Source organism: Spermophilus citellus (assembly GCF_964194105.1).
Source record: "Spermophilus citellus genome assembly, chromosome: 18".
In the NCBI taxonomy this organism is placed as follows: Eukaryota; Metazoa; Chordata; class Mammalia; order Rodentia; family Sciuridae; genus Spermophilus; species Spermophilus citellus.
Genome location: NC_138200.1, coordinates 7,411,984 through 7,428,504, shown reverse-complemented (window position 1 = coordinate 7,428,504; position 16,521 = coordinate 7,411,984). Strand labels below are relative to the sequence as shown.

Sequence of the window (16,521 nt, the reverse complement as noted above, 5' to 3'; positions counted from 1 at the left end):
GCCCGGGGGGCGGGGGCTTCCGCGTCTCCTGATTGGTGGAGCGGATCAGGTTCGTTCAGCGCCTCCACCGCTGTAACTGTGGATGCGAGCTCCATGGGGAGGGGCTTGTCGCTGCGCTGAACGGAAACGATTGGCTTTTAGATCTGTCAATCTGAAGCTGGAGGCCCTAAAGTGGGGAGGAAAAGGGTGGGATAAAGAGGAACCGGATCGTGGAGGACGTGTGGTTGCTAAAAGCGGTGTGAAGAATTTTGCAATCGGCCTCAGCAAGAAGTGGGCGGGTAGAGGAGGCGGAGCAAGGAGATGTTGGGAGGGACCCCGGAGTTCCGGACACCCGGCTTACGGTTCAGCCTCGCTTGATGGGCGGGCCCTGACAGTGCCGTCCCGCCCTCCGAGCGGAGTTTACTTACTTAAGAGGAACCATCGAGACCTTTGGAGGACTTGCTAGCCTAGAGCGCCCAAACCCCTCGCTCCGATCACGTTTCCGTTTCCGCTAAGGCAGTAGCGGTTGGTGAGCATCATGGCAACCGTGGTAAGTGTTGGCGCGTGGAAGAGGGGAGACACGAACCCACACTCTCGAGTCTCAGGGAGGCCCGGAACCCTGGTCTGAGGGAGGAGGGCTGGGCCTGGACCCCCGGGTCTGAGGGAGGTGGGCTGGAGTCTGGATTCTGGGACTCCGTCTGAGGGAGGAGGACTGGGCCTGGACCCCTGGGTCAGAGGGAGGAAGCAGCCGAGTTCTCAAGCTCCTGAGTCTGAAGGAGTGAGAAAAGAATAGGTTGGGATACCTTAATCTCAGATCTGACCCCCATCGTGGTGGGAACTCCAATTCCCAGGATCCTCTGGGCACAATCAGGGCCGGTTCTGCAGTCTTTTGCCCCGGTGTCTGCTGAGGGTTGTGTTATCTTGGATTCCAATCCATTTGTGGTGCGAGTGGCCCCTGTGTTCCGAGGGGGACGAGCAGAAGAGGACCTGTCCTATGTCCTTGTGAGCATGAACTCATTCAGCGGGTCATTGGCAGGACGAGTGTTGAGATCCAAAAGTGTGTCCGTGGGGAAGATCCCAGAGGTTGAGATCTTTCCATGGAACCGTTTTGGCTGTTTTCCAGCAAGTCATACAGGACTTGTTTCTGTGTGAATGCTCAATAAACTGTTACTGGAATGTTTTGGTGAACATGTGAACCCCAAGGAGCTGAGACCTGGCATGTGCTCCAGAAACAACTGAGTGATGAAATAATCCGGCTTGAACTTGGGGGTTAGGCTTGGCTTCCAGATGCCTCAGTTCCTGTGGTGACCCCCAATCAATATTAAGGAAGGGCAGGGGAGTGTGTTAAGTGTGTTGCTGTTACTATGGCAAGGAGGAGAAGGTCCATAGGGAAGAAGGAAAGGACAGTGAAATCCTGCGGACGAAATACTGGATGGTGATTACTGAGTTAGTTTCATGTGTGTATGTGTTGGGGGGCATTCTTGGGATCAAAGCCAGGGCCTCACACGTGTTGGGTAAGTATTCTACCTCTGAACTACACCCTAGCCCAGTACTGGTGATTGTATTTGTTTTGGTACTAGGCTTTTTTGTGTGTGTGTGTGTGTGTGTGTGTGTGTGTTAGTACTGGGGATTGAGTCCTTTTTTTGGTATCAGGGATTGAACCCAGAGGTTTTCTACCACTAAAGCAACAGCCCTTTTTATTTATTTTGAGAAGTAAGTTGCCCAGGCTGGTCTCAAACTTTTGGACCTACAACTTCAGCCTCCCGAGTCACTGGGATTACAAGCATGCGCCAACACACCCAATTCTAGTCCTGAGTTTTTAAATGATCTTGGATCCCACTGGGGCCAGCAGGCAGCAGGGTATAGAAGCTTATAGTGAAAGGAAAAGACCTTGTAGGGAGCAGTTTCTCTCAAGAGGTCTGTTTATATCAGGACAGCAAAGTTTAGGATTCCTAGATCCATGTCTTCTCCTCACAACCCCCATAAAGGATCTGTGTGTTTGGGTGAGGGGTGTTCCCAGCCTTCTGGTAGGAGCTTGGGGAGGGGATAGGAAGTGTGTCTCATGTCCTGGGTTGCAACCTGCTAGAGGAGAAAGTAGGTAGGAAAGATCACATAACAAGGAAGAAGGCTTATGACCAAGTGGTCAGGAAGCCTCAACCCAGGGTTCCTGAGAGAGGAAGCTTCCTCTAGATAATGTCTGTCTGCCTTCTCTGGTGGGAAAAGAGAAGAAAGAGCTGTGGAAAGGAAGGAGTTGGGGCAGGTGCTGACAGGCTGGGTTGGATACTGGCTACTTAGTCTTCCTTTTCCTTATTGGAAATTATGAAATAGCCTGAAGTGTCAGAAAATAATACAACAGACAATCATGGGTCTACCACCTGAGTTTCTTTTTTTAAAACATCTTTGTTGAGATATAGTTCATATAGCATACAATTCACACATTTGGAGTATACTATGCTGTGGCTTTTAGTGTATTGATAGAATTGCGCAACCATCTCCACAATTTTAGAACATTTTCGTCATTCTAAATAAGAACCCCTTACTTCTTTCTGAGCACCCTCTGATCTTCTTGTACCTCCCACGCTGGCCCTAGGAAACCACTGGTCTACTCTATGGATTTGCCTATTCTGAATACGACATGTGGTCTTTTCTGTGGGAACTTCATTCACTTAACGTATTTTCAGAATTCATCAATATCATAGCAGGTATTGAAACATCGTTCCTGTTTATAAATGAATACTATTCTGTTGTGGGTAGACCATATTTTTTTCATTCATTAGTTGATGGACATTTGGGTTCTGTCTGCCTTTTGGCTGTTGTGAATAATGCTACCATGAGCATTCATGTACGTTTTTTTGTGTGGCTCTCCAGGGAGTCTTGAATTGTCCCAGGTGAGCCATGTCCCACCCCGAATGAGAAAGGATGGTGCTGGTTTCTCAAACTGGAGACACAGGAGGCCTCATGTTTTTCTTTTTTGTTTGTTTTGTTTTTTTTTGTTTGCAGTGCTGGGGATTAAACTCAGGGGCCTCACGTGAGCTGGGCAAATGTTCTTGCCACTGAGCTATTTCCCCAGCACATCATACATGGTTTTACATGAGCTCAATGATGTATACTTCAGGCCACAAACATTGAGGCCTGAGGTGAACAGGAGAGGTGTGGGCTGTGCCCTTCATGGACTCACATCCAATGGAGTCTAAAACATTGATCCAAGAGTCTTCCTCATGAGTGAGAGCTTACATAGGGTGAGTGGGTGATTGGATTCCCAAGCAAGGTCCTTTCATCTTTCTGAGCACCCAGAGGCCCTTAAACTAGTCCAGCAGTGGCAGTCGTCAGGAAGGGCATCCCTTAGAGGGTAATACTTGATCTTATTCAATGGGAGGTAGGGGGAGAGAATAGGCGGCTGGACTGAGAACCAGCATGTGCAAGGTCTGATGGCAGAGAGCTGGGACATCATGGGACAGGGGTGCTGGTCAGTCAGCTGGGGCCAGATCACCTCCAGCTCTGTGCCTGCTCTGCACTGGCGTCTGCATGATTAGTGGGGATGGAGACGACTTCATTCATTCATCAGATAATTCCTGGGGTCCGAATGTATAATAGGCCCTGAGAACAGAGCTGTGAATGAGACAGACAGTCCTTGTCTTCTTGGACTCAACAGTGTAGTGGGATCAATCACCTGGTCATTGGTGACAGCTCAAGGGTGAGAATGACTGGTGTTTGGTCTGATGCCTATCTATGAGGTAAAGGAACAAAGGGGTGTTTCTGCTGGGAGGCAGGAGGGAGGGACAGAGGAGGAGCTGAAGAAAGCTGGGACTACAAGTTTCCTTCCTAACAACTTCCTACACCCCCAGGCGGCCACAACCAAAGTCCCAGAGATCCGTGATGTGACGAGGATCGAGCGCATTGGTGAGTGATTGAGCTCAGGAACAGGACCTAGACCCTGCCTGCCACATGTCCTGCTCCTGTCCATTAAGGGAGGATCCTGAGTTCCAGAGTGGGGTCAGATAGGTGGCCACACGGGGCCCTAACCCAGGTTATGTTGCTAATGCTTGGCTACTCAGTGGGCTCCTGGGTGTACCTGCCTGGAAGTCATAAAAGAGGCCCTCCACTGGAGCTTTCTGGGGTTGATCCTGAGCCATATGCCACCAAGAACACACCAGGGCCTGTGCTCCCTGAGGGTTGGGCCCAGGTCTGGCTCATTCCTCCCTGTGTCCGAGCACGGGGTTTCCAGAGCAGAGGCTCAGCAGACAACCTCAATTGCATGAGCCTCTGTGCTTTGGAATCTTCTCAATAACCTAGGAGGTGCATAATGATCTGTTGTGCTGTTTTTAGCTAAGGTTACTGAATCTCAGAGTCTCCACGTAACTGGCCCACCTCACACAGCAAACAGCCAGGTCCAGGAGCAGAAAGTTGAGGCACAGTGGCTAGCAAGGTACAGCCCCTAGATGGACTTCTTTTGGAGGAAAGAAACTGAACTCATTCATTCAGAGCCTCTGAGAAAGGCAGGAAGGGATTATGGCTCTGAGCTTGGCTTCTGGAAGCTTATTGCTAGAGTCTGAGCTCAACTTCTGCCACTTCTGAGCTTGTGGCTAGGGACTTCATCTCTCCGTGCCTCGGTTTCCTTGTCTGCAAAAAGGAGCTAAGATAGTTCACCTTGGTAAACATAAAATTCAATAAGATAATCTGTATGAAGCACTTGTGTAGATATCAAGAGTACTTTATCCATCAAAGGGCCAGGTCTTGCTGGGAGCTGAGGACCTGGTGAAGACTAGCACCACCTTGTAGCTTCCGTTTAATGCTTATAGTCTACCACAGCGGTTGGCAAATCTTAAAGGGCTAAATGAAAAATCTTTGATGAAACTTACTCAACACTTCCACAGTGCAAAAGCAGCATAGTTGGTGAACGAGTCAGTGTAACTATGTTCCAATAAAACTTTATTTGCAAAGCCCATAGGCTGTAGTTTGCTGGGCCCTATTCTGGTGTGAAGCACTGGAGTTCTGTCTTCACTCTCACTGGCTGTGTGGTCTGGGGCATAGAACTTGACACCTCTGGGTTCACTCCATCCACCCCTGTGTGGGAGGGCCTGGGGCTATTGTCATTGATCTCCAGAAGTGCTCCTTGGGTGATAGTAGCCGGAGCTCTTGTTTCTCAGGGTTATGTAGAATGAAACTATTGCGACTGCTATAGTCAGCCATAAATACCAAGTAATTATAATTGTTCACCCTCATGGTTGGGTTCTTGAGCTGATTATGTGCTATACCAGGTCTCAGTGATTTTAGTCCAACTACAGTGTATCCTAGAAGCAGCTCCAGTTAATTGAGCATTTATGTTCATCCATCCTCTTAGTGGGGTGGAGATTTGGGTCCCCTGTTTGATCAAAAAGAATATCAGAGGTTGGAGGGAAGCCCCTCACCTCACACCAAGCGTTCTCATAAGCTGGCCAGTAACCCTGTCTCCTGATTATGCCTCTACACACAGGTGCTCACTCCCACATCCGAGGACTGGGGCTGGATGATGCCTTAGAGCCACGGCAGGTAGAGCAAAGGGGACTGGGGTATGAGGGCTGCTTCATCACTGCCTTGGGCAGTGGGCAACAGGGCTCTGGGGATGTTAGGTACTGTGTTCTGGTCTTTCAAGACTTTAAATACATATTTATAAAATTCAATCACACATGGGGGGGTTTTTGGGGGGTACTGGGGATTGAACTCAGGGGTACTCAACCACTGAGCCACATTCCCAGCCCTATTTTGTATTTTATTTATTTAGAGACAGGGTCTCACTGAGTTGCTTAGTGCCTCGCAGTTGCTGAGGCTGCCTTTGAACTTGCAATTCTCCTGTCTTAGCCTCCCAAGCCTCTGGGATTACAAGTGTGTGCCACTGTGCCTGGCCACACATGGAGTTTTATTAAGTTAGAGTAGAGAAAATGTCTTTCTTTTCTTTTTTTTTTCAATTGTTGATGAACCTTTATTTTTTATTTATATACGGTGCTGAGAATCGAACCCAGTGCCTCACACTTTCAAGGCAAGTGCTCTACCAGTGAGCCACAACCCCAGCTCCCATTTTTCTTTTTTCAGAAGTCCCAGGCACCAACATCTGCTTTCATTTCACTAACCAGGATGTAGTAGAAATGCAGTGGCGGCCCAGTAGGAAGTCACCTCACACGCTCTCACCTCCCACCTACAGGCTTCCCAGGGCATGGTGGGTCAACTGGCAGCCAGGCGGGCAGCCGGAGTGGTGCTGGAGATGATCCGAGAAGGGAAGATTGCTGGGCGGGCGGTCCTCATTGCAGGCCAGCCGGGAACTGGGAAGACAGCCATTGCCATGGGTAAGAGGCTTCATGGGGGGCTGGGACTGTGGCTCAGCGGTAGCGCACTTGCCTGGCATGTGTGAGGCACTGGGTTTGATTCTCAGCACCACGTATAAATAAATAAAATAAAGGTCTATCAACAACTAAGAAAAACAATTTTTAAAAAGGAAAAAAAATTTTAAAAAAAAAGGCCTCATGGGGCAGTTTTCCTGATCTCTGTGAAATAATTCCTCCTATGTAAGTCAGGGTCAGGTTCAGCTGCATTTGATGGACAACCCAAAATCACAGTGGCTTAAACATCCAGGGTTCATTCTTTCATATAGAAGGCCCTGAAGTATCCATTTAGGACTTCTTGAGCAGTTCCATGAGGTCTTCTATCTTCCTACCTCAACATTCTCTGTACTTGCTTGTGTGTTAAAGTCACCTCGTGTTCTAAGAAGGCTACCTATGCTCCAGCCTTTCCAGCTATTCCCCAAGCAGAGGAAGAAAAAGAATTGTATGAAGGTGTACCTTCCTACAGTTAACTCCCTTGAGGCAGCTTTCTTAGAAATCCCATGTACTTTTGACTAGAAATTGGTCCTATGGTCACACTCTGCTGCAAAGGAGACTGAGCCATTAAGGAAGTTTAATTTTTAGATTTTTGAATTTGGATTATTGTTGCCTTAATGAGGATTCTAGAACTGAGGAAGAAAAGGAAGATGGTTGTTGAATAGACAGTTAGCAGTCCCTATAGCAGCCCACTAATGATTCATGATCTCTTTACTCAGTAGCCATCTCATCTTGTTGAACCTCATCCTTCAGAACCTACTCAGCCAGGCATGGGGTGCATGCGTGTCATCCCAGGGACTTGGGAGGCTGAGAAAGGAGGACTGCGAATTTAAGCCAGCCTGGGCATCTTATTGAGACTCAGCAGTTTAGCAAGACCCTGTCTCAAAAACTAAAAGAAGAACTGGGGATGCAGCTCAGTAGTAAAGCACCCCCGGGTTCAATTCTTAGTACCAAAACAAACAAACAAAAAACCCACTCAGTTATCTCAGCCTCCAGTCCTTTTTGTTTCTTATTTTGAGGCAGAGTCTTACTTAAGTTGTTCAGGCCAAACTTGAACTTGTGATCCTCCTGTCTCAGTCTCTCAAGCAGCCAGGGTTACTGTTGTGCGCCTCCACCTGCTCTATGAGGCTTGCTTTGACCCGCTTTTCTTTGCATTCAATTCCACCTGCGCTCAGACTGTGGAGCTAGGCAGTGAGAATCCAGATAACCAGGATTTCAGTTAGGAAAAGGCAGGAGTCACTCAGCTGCCCTGGTGTGCCTGGCCTTGACTAGACCTTGAGGACCCATAGCTCCAAGGCTTGGACTTAAGGGAGCTTCCAATCTAAGGAGGTCGCTTTGACATGGTCCCATTCTAGGTGATGTGTGCTATGGTAGAAGTAGTATAAGATGGAAGAAGCTCTTGACCCTATTAGAAGGAGAAGTGAAATGTGGCAGGTGGAAGGAGTGGCTTCCCAAATAAGTGGACCCTGGAGAGACTTGCCACTGAAGAGATGTGGGGGACCTGGTGCCAGAAGCCACCTGCCTACCCGCCTGCTTCTCCCCAGGCATGGCCCAGGCACTGGGCCCGGACACCCCGTTCACAGCTATCGCCGGCAGTGAGATCTTCTCCCTGGAAATGAGCAAGACCGAGGCGCTGACACAGGCCTTCCGCCGGTCTATTGGTGTTCGCATCAAGTGAGCGTTGGGCCCGTTGTCAGGGTGGGAGGGTTGTCCCAGCTCCCAGTGGCCAAGGGACAACCCATTTATGGTGCTGTCCTTTGCCCAAGTGCCTGTGGGAGCTGGTGATTCCTGAGGGCCCAGGTGTTGGACTGAGCCCTCAGGTCTGCTCTCTGGCCAGGGAGGAGACTGAGATCATCGAAGGGGAGGTGGTGGAGATCCAGATTGATCGGCCAGCCACAGGGACGGTGAGTCTGCGAGTGTGTTCCTGGCTGAGGTCACCTCCACCCTGGGGTTGGAGGGCAGGGTTGTCAGGTCTGTACTGAGATCAGAATTCCATAGAAAATTCTAGCTACAGGTCAAAGCTATTCAAGTACCGGCTGCAGGGGTTAGTTGAATTGGCCGTGGTTTATCCCTTGTCCAGGGACCTGGTGAGCTGTTAAGACTGGGCTAGTGTAACGATGAGAGAGGAGTTCTGGAATTTTCTCACGGTTCACTTCTACCAGTTAGGCTTTAAAACCTGCTCTGTGGGATTTAAACAGCTTAGTGCCCAAGGGTGTGCCCATCCAGCCTCTGAGACAGAGGTGGTTCACTCCCTTTTCTTTAAACTAAAAATTTTCTGTTAAAAATAAAACATGTATAAAGAAACATGTTTTAAAAAGTGTGAATTCTAATAAATCATTATGAAACAAATACCCTATAACCACTCCTAAGAAAAAACTAGCCCATCAGAAAGAACCCTTCCGTCACCGAGGCTGCTAAAAGAGTCTTCAGCACCCAGCTGGGAGTTCTTAGATGCTATGGTTTGTCCTGCCTGTGGTTTTCTCTCTCTCCTTTTTTTTTTTTTTTTTTTTTTTTTTTTTGAGATAAAATCACATAATGCAAAATTAGCCATTTTAGAGTGGAAATTCAGAGGCACTTAGTACATTCACACTGTTGTGCGACCATCACCTCCATCTAGTCCTAGAGCTTTTCCACAGTCCTAAAAGGAACCTGTCCCCTAAGCATTGGGTCCTCATTCTCCTTGTCCCCCAGCCCTGGCAGCCATTGGTCTGCCTCCTGTCTCTGGACTGCCTGTTCTGGGCATTTCGTGGAAATGGACATGTTCAGTTTGTGGCCCTTTGTGTCTGGCTGCTTCCACTCTATGTGATGTTTTTGACGTTCATCTGTTTTTGTGGTTATCTTTTATATTAAGTCTCCACTGCTAATAAAATGCTTAGGAAAAGAAAACTTCAAATATACTTCAAGCCATTGACCTAATCCTTGGTCACCTTTGTCTTCGGTTTTGTATATACATCCTCTTCTTTTTTCATATGCTCCTCATTTTTAATGGAGACTTAAAACACATCACTACATTAACTTGCAGTTTTAATAACTACAAACAGTCCTTTAAAATTAGTTCCATGTATTACCAATTAAATTTTTTTTTTTTTTAAAGAGTGAGTGAGAGAGGGGAGAGGGAGAGAGAGAGAGAGAATCTTTAATATTTATTTTTTAGTTCTCGGCGGACACAACATCTTTGTTGGTATGCGGTGCTGAGGATCGAACCCGGGCCGCACGCATGCCAGGCGAGCGCGCTACCGCTTGAGCCACATCCCCAGCCCCCACCAATTAAATTTTGAATGGTAAAAATATGGCAAAATATTTAAATATGGGGAAAGCTATTTCCAAGGTAAATCTTTAAACCAGATTTTTGTCATAAAAGAAGTCCACAGATGTATCTTCCCCATGAAAAATGTCAACCCAGTGGTCGAGGGCGAAGTGCGTTGATGCCGGCCCTGGTTTGAGGCCCTGGCTTCCACCCCCAGCACTGCCAGGGGGAAAAAAGAAACAAGTAAGCCCAGAACTCCTTTTTATTTCCTCCTTTAATCCTGGCCTTTAATCCTGCCTCATGTCCCTACAAAAGGCTTGCAGCTTAATTCCAGACTGCAGAGATAGTCAGGATCCCTGGGGAAAGCTGGGACAGTGTTGACTGAGCTTATCTTGTGGGGAGGAGGTGTGAAATTTCTCTTCTTTTTGTTTAGCTGTTTTTTTCCCAGCCGGCTTGGGCACACCTATAGTCCCAGCTGCTCAGGATGCTGCTGGAGGATCACTTGAGCTCACAAGTTTGCTACTAGCTTGGGCAACATAATGAGACCGCTTCTGAAAAGAACCAAAATCAAGACACCCTTTTTTGAGTTGAGAAGTGAACATTAGCTTGTGATCCACTTTAGGCCTGTGGTACTGGTTTCAGTAACTTATGTTTATTGTATTTATGAATAGCTTTGTTGAGTTGTAATTAACATACAGTGAGCTGTACATATCAAAAGGGTTCTGCATGGCGAGATCAGACCTGTGTGTCCCCATGTCAAGGCAGTGGGTACATCCCTCTCCCCAAAAGCTGCCTGCCCAGTTAGTTTGGAGCTGCGTAAATAGTGAATGGAGTAGGAGCAGGGAGCTTCATGGTGACATCAGAGTCCTCTGAGCCCTTTCCCTGGCTTGTCACTTTCTCAGGGTTCCAAGGTGGGCAAGCTGACCCTCAAGACCACAGAGATGGAAACCATCTACGACCTGGGCACCAAGATGATTGAGTCACTGACCAAGGACAAAGTCCAGGCCGGGTGAGCAGCTGGAGACTGCACTGAGTAGCTGGAGTTTTGGGGGAAGTTTAGGTCCTTTCCTTACCTCACTCCTGTTCTTCCTCCTGTAGGGATGTGATCACCATCGACAAGGCCACAGGCAAGATCTCCAAGCTGGGTCGCTCCTTCACACGTGCCCGTGACTATGACGCCATGGGCTCCCAGGTGCAAATGGGGCCCTCGGATGTTTCCATCTCCTCTCCCACTCCTTAGCCCATGGAGCCCTGCTGTCATCCTGACCCTGTATCCCTTTGGTACTCCTGGGTGTTCCCTTAACCCTAGGGTAGCTGGGACCTCTCAGCCTAGCACTGCAGCTCTGCATTGCCTCAGGCTGCCCATGGTGTCCAAAGCTTTGGGAACCCCATAACCATCAGTACTCTTCAAGGACCTAGTCTCCCTTAGACCAACCCCCACCATGCCCTTCTCTTCCCTCACACCCCACCCTTGCCCTGTAGACCAAGTTTGTGCAGTGCCCAGATGGAGAGCTCCAGAAACGCAAGGAGGTGGTGCACACTGTGTCCCTGCATGAGATCGATGTCATCAACTCCCGCACCCAGGGCTTCCTGGCTCTCTTCTCAGGTCAGCATCTTTCCTCAGACACCTCTGCTCCTTGACTTTCTCTCCTTCGGCCCCTACTAGCTGTCTGCTGTTCTTTCTCAATGAGTTTGGTTCGTTCTTCTCCGTTATTGCCATCCAAGTCCCTCACTCAGGGGGTATGAAGTGGGCAGACCATGTCCTCTTTCCTTCCTCTCTGGTGCTATTTCAGACTCCCTGGTTCTTTGGTTGTTTTACCACCTTGGTCTTTCTCGCCTTCGTCCATCCTTGGCATCCATCTTTTTCTATTTGCCCACCCTTCAGCCTTGGACCTGTCTCCTCTCTGATTTCCATGATGCCACCTGTCTCCTGCAGGTGACACAGGGGAGATCAAGTCAGAAGTCCGTGAGCAGATCAATGCCAAGGTGGCTGAGTGGCGTGAGGAGGGCAAGGCAGAGATCATCCCTGGGGTGAGTGGCCAGAGCAGTGGCCAGGGTCCCGGGCAGGTGTGGTGAACAGATGGTGAGTGTGACACGTGCCCAATGGCTTCCAGGTGCTATTCATCGATGAGGTACACATGCTGGACATTGAGAGCTTCTCCTTCCTCAACCGGGCCCTGGAGAGTGACATGGCGCCTGTCCTTATCATGGCCACCAACCGTGGCATCACAAGGTGAGTGCTTGCAGATGCTTATGTTGGTGACAGGGTGCTCTAGGCGGGAGTAGTCTCAGGGAGACAGCACAGTGGCCCTCAGTACCACAGTGGTCACACATGAAAGGTGAACTTTTCCTTCTAGTTAGGCCATGGTTCAGGGCCACAGGCAGCTCTGCCCCACAAGGAGGCCTTGCTGCTCCTGTAGGCCTTAGGCTTCAGTTCCCAGACTGCATGCGGAGACAGCCCAGTGCTGCAGGTCACTCACTGGGGTACTCCAAGGGCTTTTTAAATTTGGGGAGAACAGTGATACCTTAGATGCTGCATAAACCTCTATAATCAATTAAGTGACTTAGAGTTAAATACTTGGTCATCAAAATTCTTAGTATTGTTTTTTACCTAAAGAAGTTGTGGAATATTCCTGAGACACACAGGGTACAACGTTCAGGTAAAACCCTCTACCCTAGGGTGTTACTGGCATTCTACTGTGGTCCCAGCTGGCTCTGCTCTCCACCTCATCCACCTTTGGAATTACAGGAATAGGAACGGAGGAGGCAAGCAGGCAGCCTGCAAGAAAGAGGATTTGATCTGGAGGCTGTACCAGCACTTCCATGATTGGGTGCCTGGCTGTGCCTGGCTGCAAGGGAGCCCAGGGAGTGTTGTCTCCAGTGCCACGTGCCCAGCTGAAGCTGGATATGGGCGTGGTATCACTAAGGGAAGTGGGAGACACGGCTGCACAAGGCAGTGGCAGCTTTATCTGGCTCTATTCCTGGATGGACTTCTTGAACCTTCAGAGAAGTTCAAGAGGAAGCTGGGAATTAGCTCAGTGCTGTACATATGCTAAGTGTGTGCAAGGCCCCAGATTCCATTTCTAACTCCAAAAGAAAATAAGAAGGTAGATATCAGCTCAGCCTCAATTTGCAGACCAGACCAGCAGTGACTTGTTATGGCGATGCATCTAATTGTATCAGAGCCTGAAGAGGTGCTCTGAGCCCTGTGTTTGCAGTAGCTGCAGATCAGGGTTTGGAACCCTCCGGGGCATTGGGAGGATGCTGACCAGTTTGCAGATTCCGTGTTTATGAATCTATTTTTTTGTTTTAATTTTTTTTAAGTGGTAGATGGACACAATATCTTTATTGATTTTTATGTGGTGCTGAGGATCGAACTCAGTACTTCACATGTGCAAGGCAAGCGCTCTACCACTGAGCTACAGCCCCAACGCATGCATCTGTTTGCTTGCTAACACTTATCTGTAATCCCCAAATCAATTTTTCAAGGTCCTCTTGCTGTCACAGGTGTGCACAGAGTGGCAAATTGAAACCTCTTAATGCCACAATCTCAGCCAAAGCTGCTGGGCGTCACTCTGCCTGCTGTTTCAGCTCCCATGTTGTAAACCAGTGCCATTTTCCTGAACAATTTAGTGCCATGTTTGTCACTTTGTGCTTGTTTGGTGATTTCAGTTAAAAAGTCTCTCGAGCTTAGTGCTGAGGTGCACTTAGTGTTGGTAAGCACCGGAAGGCTGGGATGAGCCTTGCAGGTATGCATCGGGCCTCAAGCAGACATGAGTGGCAGTGCTGCTGGCTAGGAGCTCAGTGTGAGAGGTCCACAGCATGTTCTCACAGAGACTTGGTGATGATTGGTTGGTGATAGTGTGGTGACCAGGGCTCACAGGGACCTAACCCTGCCTTTTTCCTCAGGAGCAGTGGCTCTGTATGTTACCAGTGACTTTACAATGCAGCTGCCATGAGTATTGAGAATTGCCTTATTTCCTGTCACTTATCATGAGCCAGGCCTGTACTTGCCCAGGTGTAGCAGGGAGCAAGACAGCATGGTCCTTTTCTTTCTGGAGCTTTGTGTGGAGCAGGGAGTGGGACCTTGATCCAGTAATCCCTGGTGTAGATACCTAGGATCAGCTGAGGAGGGTGCTCGGGGGATTGACACAGCTGGGGAAGGCTGTGCAGTCAGGAGGTGATGTAAGCGAGGAGCTGAAGGTTACTTGGTATTTAGTCCACAGAGTGGGCTGTGATGGATAGGTAGGTAGGAATATTTTGAGAAATGGGAACAGAGAGCTGGGTTCTGGGAACATCACCTGACAGCCCTTCCTGCTGTCTTCCCCAGGATCCGGGGTACCAGCTACCAGAGCCCCCATGGCATCCCCATTGACCTACTGGACCGGCTGCTTATCGTCTCCACCTCTCCCTACAGTGAGAAGGACACAAAGCAGATCCTCCGCATTCGGTAAGTTGGGTGGCCCCGTGCCCTCCCTGTTTTAGTAAGGTTGGGCGGGGCCTGCCTGGGCCTGTGGAGAGAAGTCTAAGTGGGGCATCCTGGCAGTGACATCTGACCCAGAGGAGGTACTGGTGACTGATATGGGGAAGAAAGCCTTAGATTGAGGGTCAGGAGGTCCAGGCCCACGCTGCCTCAGTGGCTCTTCTAGCTTCAGCAACCTGTGGTTCTGAGATTCATGCTCCACTTGTACCCCAAGGGCGAAGAGCCAGGGGGATCCTGCAGTCAGAGGCCCAGCTCTGGCTGAGTGTCTGTCCCCTGCCCGCCCGCCTGCAGGTGTGAGGAGGAAGACGTGGAGATGAGCGAAGACGCCTACACAGTGCTAACCCGCATCGGATTGGAGACTTCCCTGCGCTATGCTATCCAGCTCATCACAGCTGCTAGCCTGGTGTGCCGGAAACGCAAGGTCAGCCAGCTGAGTCAGCCAGCAGGGGCCAGATTGAATGAATGACCCACTCCTCCAAGGGCTTTCAGTGGGGACTTAATTAAGTCCCAGAGTATGTGTTTTCAAAGGCAGGGAATTTTTATCCTTAGTGCCTTAGTGTTTGCTTGTTTCTTTTTTCTTTTTATTTTTTTTTGGCAGAGCTGGGGATTGAACTTAGGGCCTTATGTATGCAAGGCAGGCACTGTACTAACTGAGCTGTATCCCCAGCCCCACTTAGTGTTTGTTTCTTTATCTCTTGTCCAGGCACATAGTAGGTGCTCAGTAAATACTAATTATAAGTAGATCCTAAGTTTATCTCACAGAGGAAGAAATTGAAGGACAGAGAGGCTGGTCTGCTCATCAAAAGGTGGATGAGGCCGGATTTGAACCCAGGAGATCTGGCCCAGGATCCTCTCCCTTGTCTGCCAGCCTCTGTTGCCTGGGATGTGGCAGTGGCTTGAGCTGGGGTCTGTGTGCCCTGGGCCTCTTGGGGAAGGCCCACTGAGGACTTGCCCTCCCTTTTTAGGGCACAGAGGTGCAGGTAGACGACATTAAGCGGGTCTACTCACTCTTCCTGGACGAGTCCCGCTCCACGCAGTACATGAAGGAGTACCAGGATGCCTTCCTCTTCAATGAGCTCAGTGAGTGTTCCTAGTCTCTGCCCAGTGCTCCCACTGTCGTTCTTTTTTTTTTTTTTTCCACTGTCGCTCTTGATGGGGAGCTTGATGGGAGAACTCAGGCCCTGTCTCCAGGCCACACTGACCAGGTGGCTTCCTTCCCTTCTCCCCACAGAAGGTGAAACCATGGATACCTCCTGAGCTGGATGCCGCCTCTGTACCCCCCTGTTTTCTACCAGAGTTCTGACACTGTGACTTTGTATAAAATGGTTTTGAAACTGAACCCAAGGTGTGCTGTGTGTGTGCCGCCCTGAGCCCACAGAAGGACACCTACGGAGTGCAGATTGAGAAGCCTTTATTGGGAGGGGAGGACTGGAGCACGGGTGGGCTCCAGAAGCTGGGGTGGGCAGTGAGTTGGGAGGGGAGGCCCTTAGAGGAAGAGGAGGCCTGGAAGGTGGGGGAGGTCACAAGCCAAGGGTTGAGCTCTGGGACCCCCGCAGTCAGAACTGCTGAGGCGACAGGGCCCACAGTGGCAGCTAAGGGCCACTGGGAAGGAAACTATGGGGTCCACACCAGGCGGGCAGCCGGGGAGCCGGATGGAGGAGAAGCGCAGCTCACGGTAGGTGCACACTGGCTGGGGCACAGGCGGCAAGGCAGCTGGCAGTACCCGAACCTGGGGGCAGGATGTGGGCGGCAATGAGCATCTGCTTGGCATCAAGTCTTGGTCTCAGATGACCATGAAATCACCCACCACCTTTCCACACACCCAGCACTAACTCCCATCCCCCTGCCCCAGATGCCAGACCATCCATCCACCCTGCTGCCACCTCCGGTCTTATGTGGGTGTGCAACTGAAGTGGCAGCCCCCTCCTCAGTCCAGAAGTGCTGTCCTGCCTGCTGGGTAGCTCACCATGCTGGGGCAGTAGCCAGCACAGATGCTGGTGGTGAAGGTGATGCAGACTGGGCAGGCCTCATGCTCAGCAGCCAGGGTGGCGTTGATAGGCCGACACAATGGCCGAAGTGGCCCCCTAGAGGCCCACACCCCACTCATGCTCAGCAGCAGCCACAGCAGCAACCCCTGGGACAAGGCCAGTGCCTCAGGCCCAGCCTGAGACCTCAGCCCTTGCCCTCCAGTCTCCTGAACACACACATTCAGGACCAGGGGTCCTGCCCAGTGTCTCCATTCAGAACATTCTCTGCTTTGATCCTCTATCCCTGACACAGGCCTTCAGGGTCCACCCCACATCCCAAGGGACCCCAGATGCCCCAGTTGTTAAGATACCTACCCTCAGGTGTGCTCCACCCACTTCCCTCCTGCAGGAAGCCTGCTGGTTGTCACCCTGCTAGAAAGAGGCTTCCTTCACAGGTCACAAGACTCCCTCTATGCCAACTGTGGCCTGGGTGGA

The 16,521-nt window shown here is 50.1% G+C and overlaps 2 protein-coding genes across 2 annotated transcripts; one reads left to right on the top strand and one right to left on the bottom strand.

The window, feature by feature from the left end:
• The first annotated feature begins 214 nt into the window (after window positions 1-214).
• Window positions 215-15,398, top strand: RUVBL2 (RuvB like AAA ATPase 2). The gene is made up of 15 exons (XM_081274892.1): window positions 215-529; window positions 3,825-3,879; window positions 5,453-5,508; window positions 6,158-6,299; window positions 7,874-8,003; window positions 8,167-8,233; window positions 10,479-10,585; window positions 10,675-10,768; window positions 11,059-11,182; window positions 11,513-11,607; window positions 11,691-11,809; window positions 13,907-14,026; window positions 14,351-14,480; window positions 15,025-15,139; window positions 15,291-15,398. Exons 1-15 carry the CDS (start codon window positions 518-520, stop codon window positions 15,314-15,316), a joined length of 1,392 nt encoding a protein of 463 aa, XP_081131018.1. The 5' UTR covers window positions 215-517; the 3' UTR covers window positions 15,317-15,398.
• Window positions 15,399-15,474: 76 nt separating this feature from the next.
• Window positions 15,475-16,467, bottom strand: LHB (luteinizing hormone subunit beta). The gene is made up of 2 exons (XM_081275112.1): window positions 16,026-16,467; window positions 15,475-15,788 (listed from the first exon to the last, which is right to left on the bottom strand). The coding sequence occupies exons 1-2, from the start codon at window positions 16,164-16,166 to the stop codon at window positions 15,546-15,548; spliced, it is 384 nt and encodes a 127-aa protein (XP_081131238.1). The 5' UTR covers window positions 16,167-16,467; the 3' UTR covers window positions 15,475-15,545.
• Between the last annotated feature and the right edge of the window lie 54 nt (window positions 16,468-16,521).

Bases quoted from the DNA above. Each gene is read 5' to 3' on its own strand.
- LHB (XM_081275112.1), bottom strand. From the start codon at position 16,166: ATGAGTGGGGTGTGGGCCTCTAGGGGGCCACTTCGGCCATTGTGTCGG. The intron at 15,789-16,025 runs GTGAGCTACCCA...TCCTGCCCCCAG, and splicing joins CTGGCTACTGCCCCAGCATG to GTTCGGGTACTGCCAGCTGC.
- RUVBL2 (XM_081274892.1), top strand. The intron at 10,769-11,058 runs GTGCAAATGGGG...CTTGCCCTGTAG, and splicing joins ATGACGCCATGGGCTCCCAG to ACCAAGTTTGTGCAGTGCCC. The intron at 14,027-14,350 runs GTAAGTTGGGTG...GCCCGCCTGCAG, and splicing joins AAGCAGATCCTCCGCATTCG to GTGTGAGGAGGAAGACGTGG.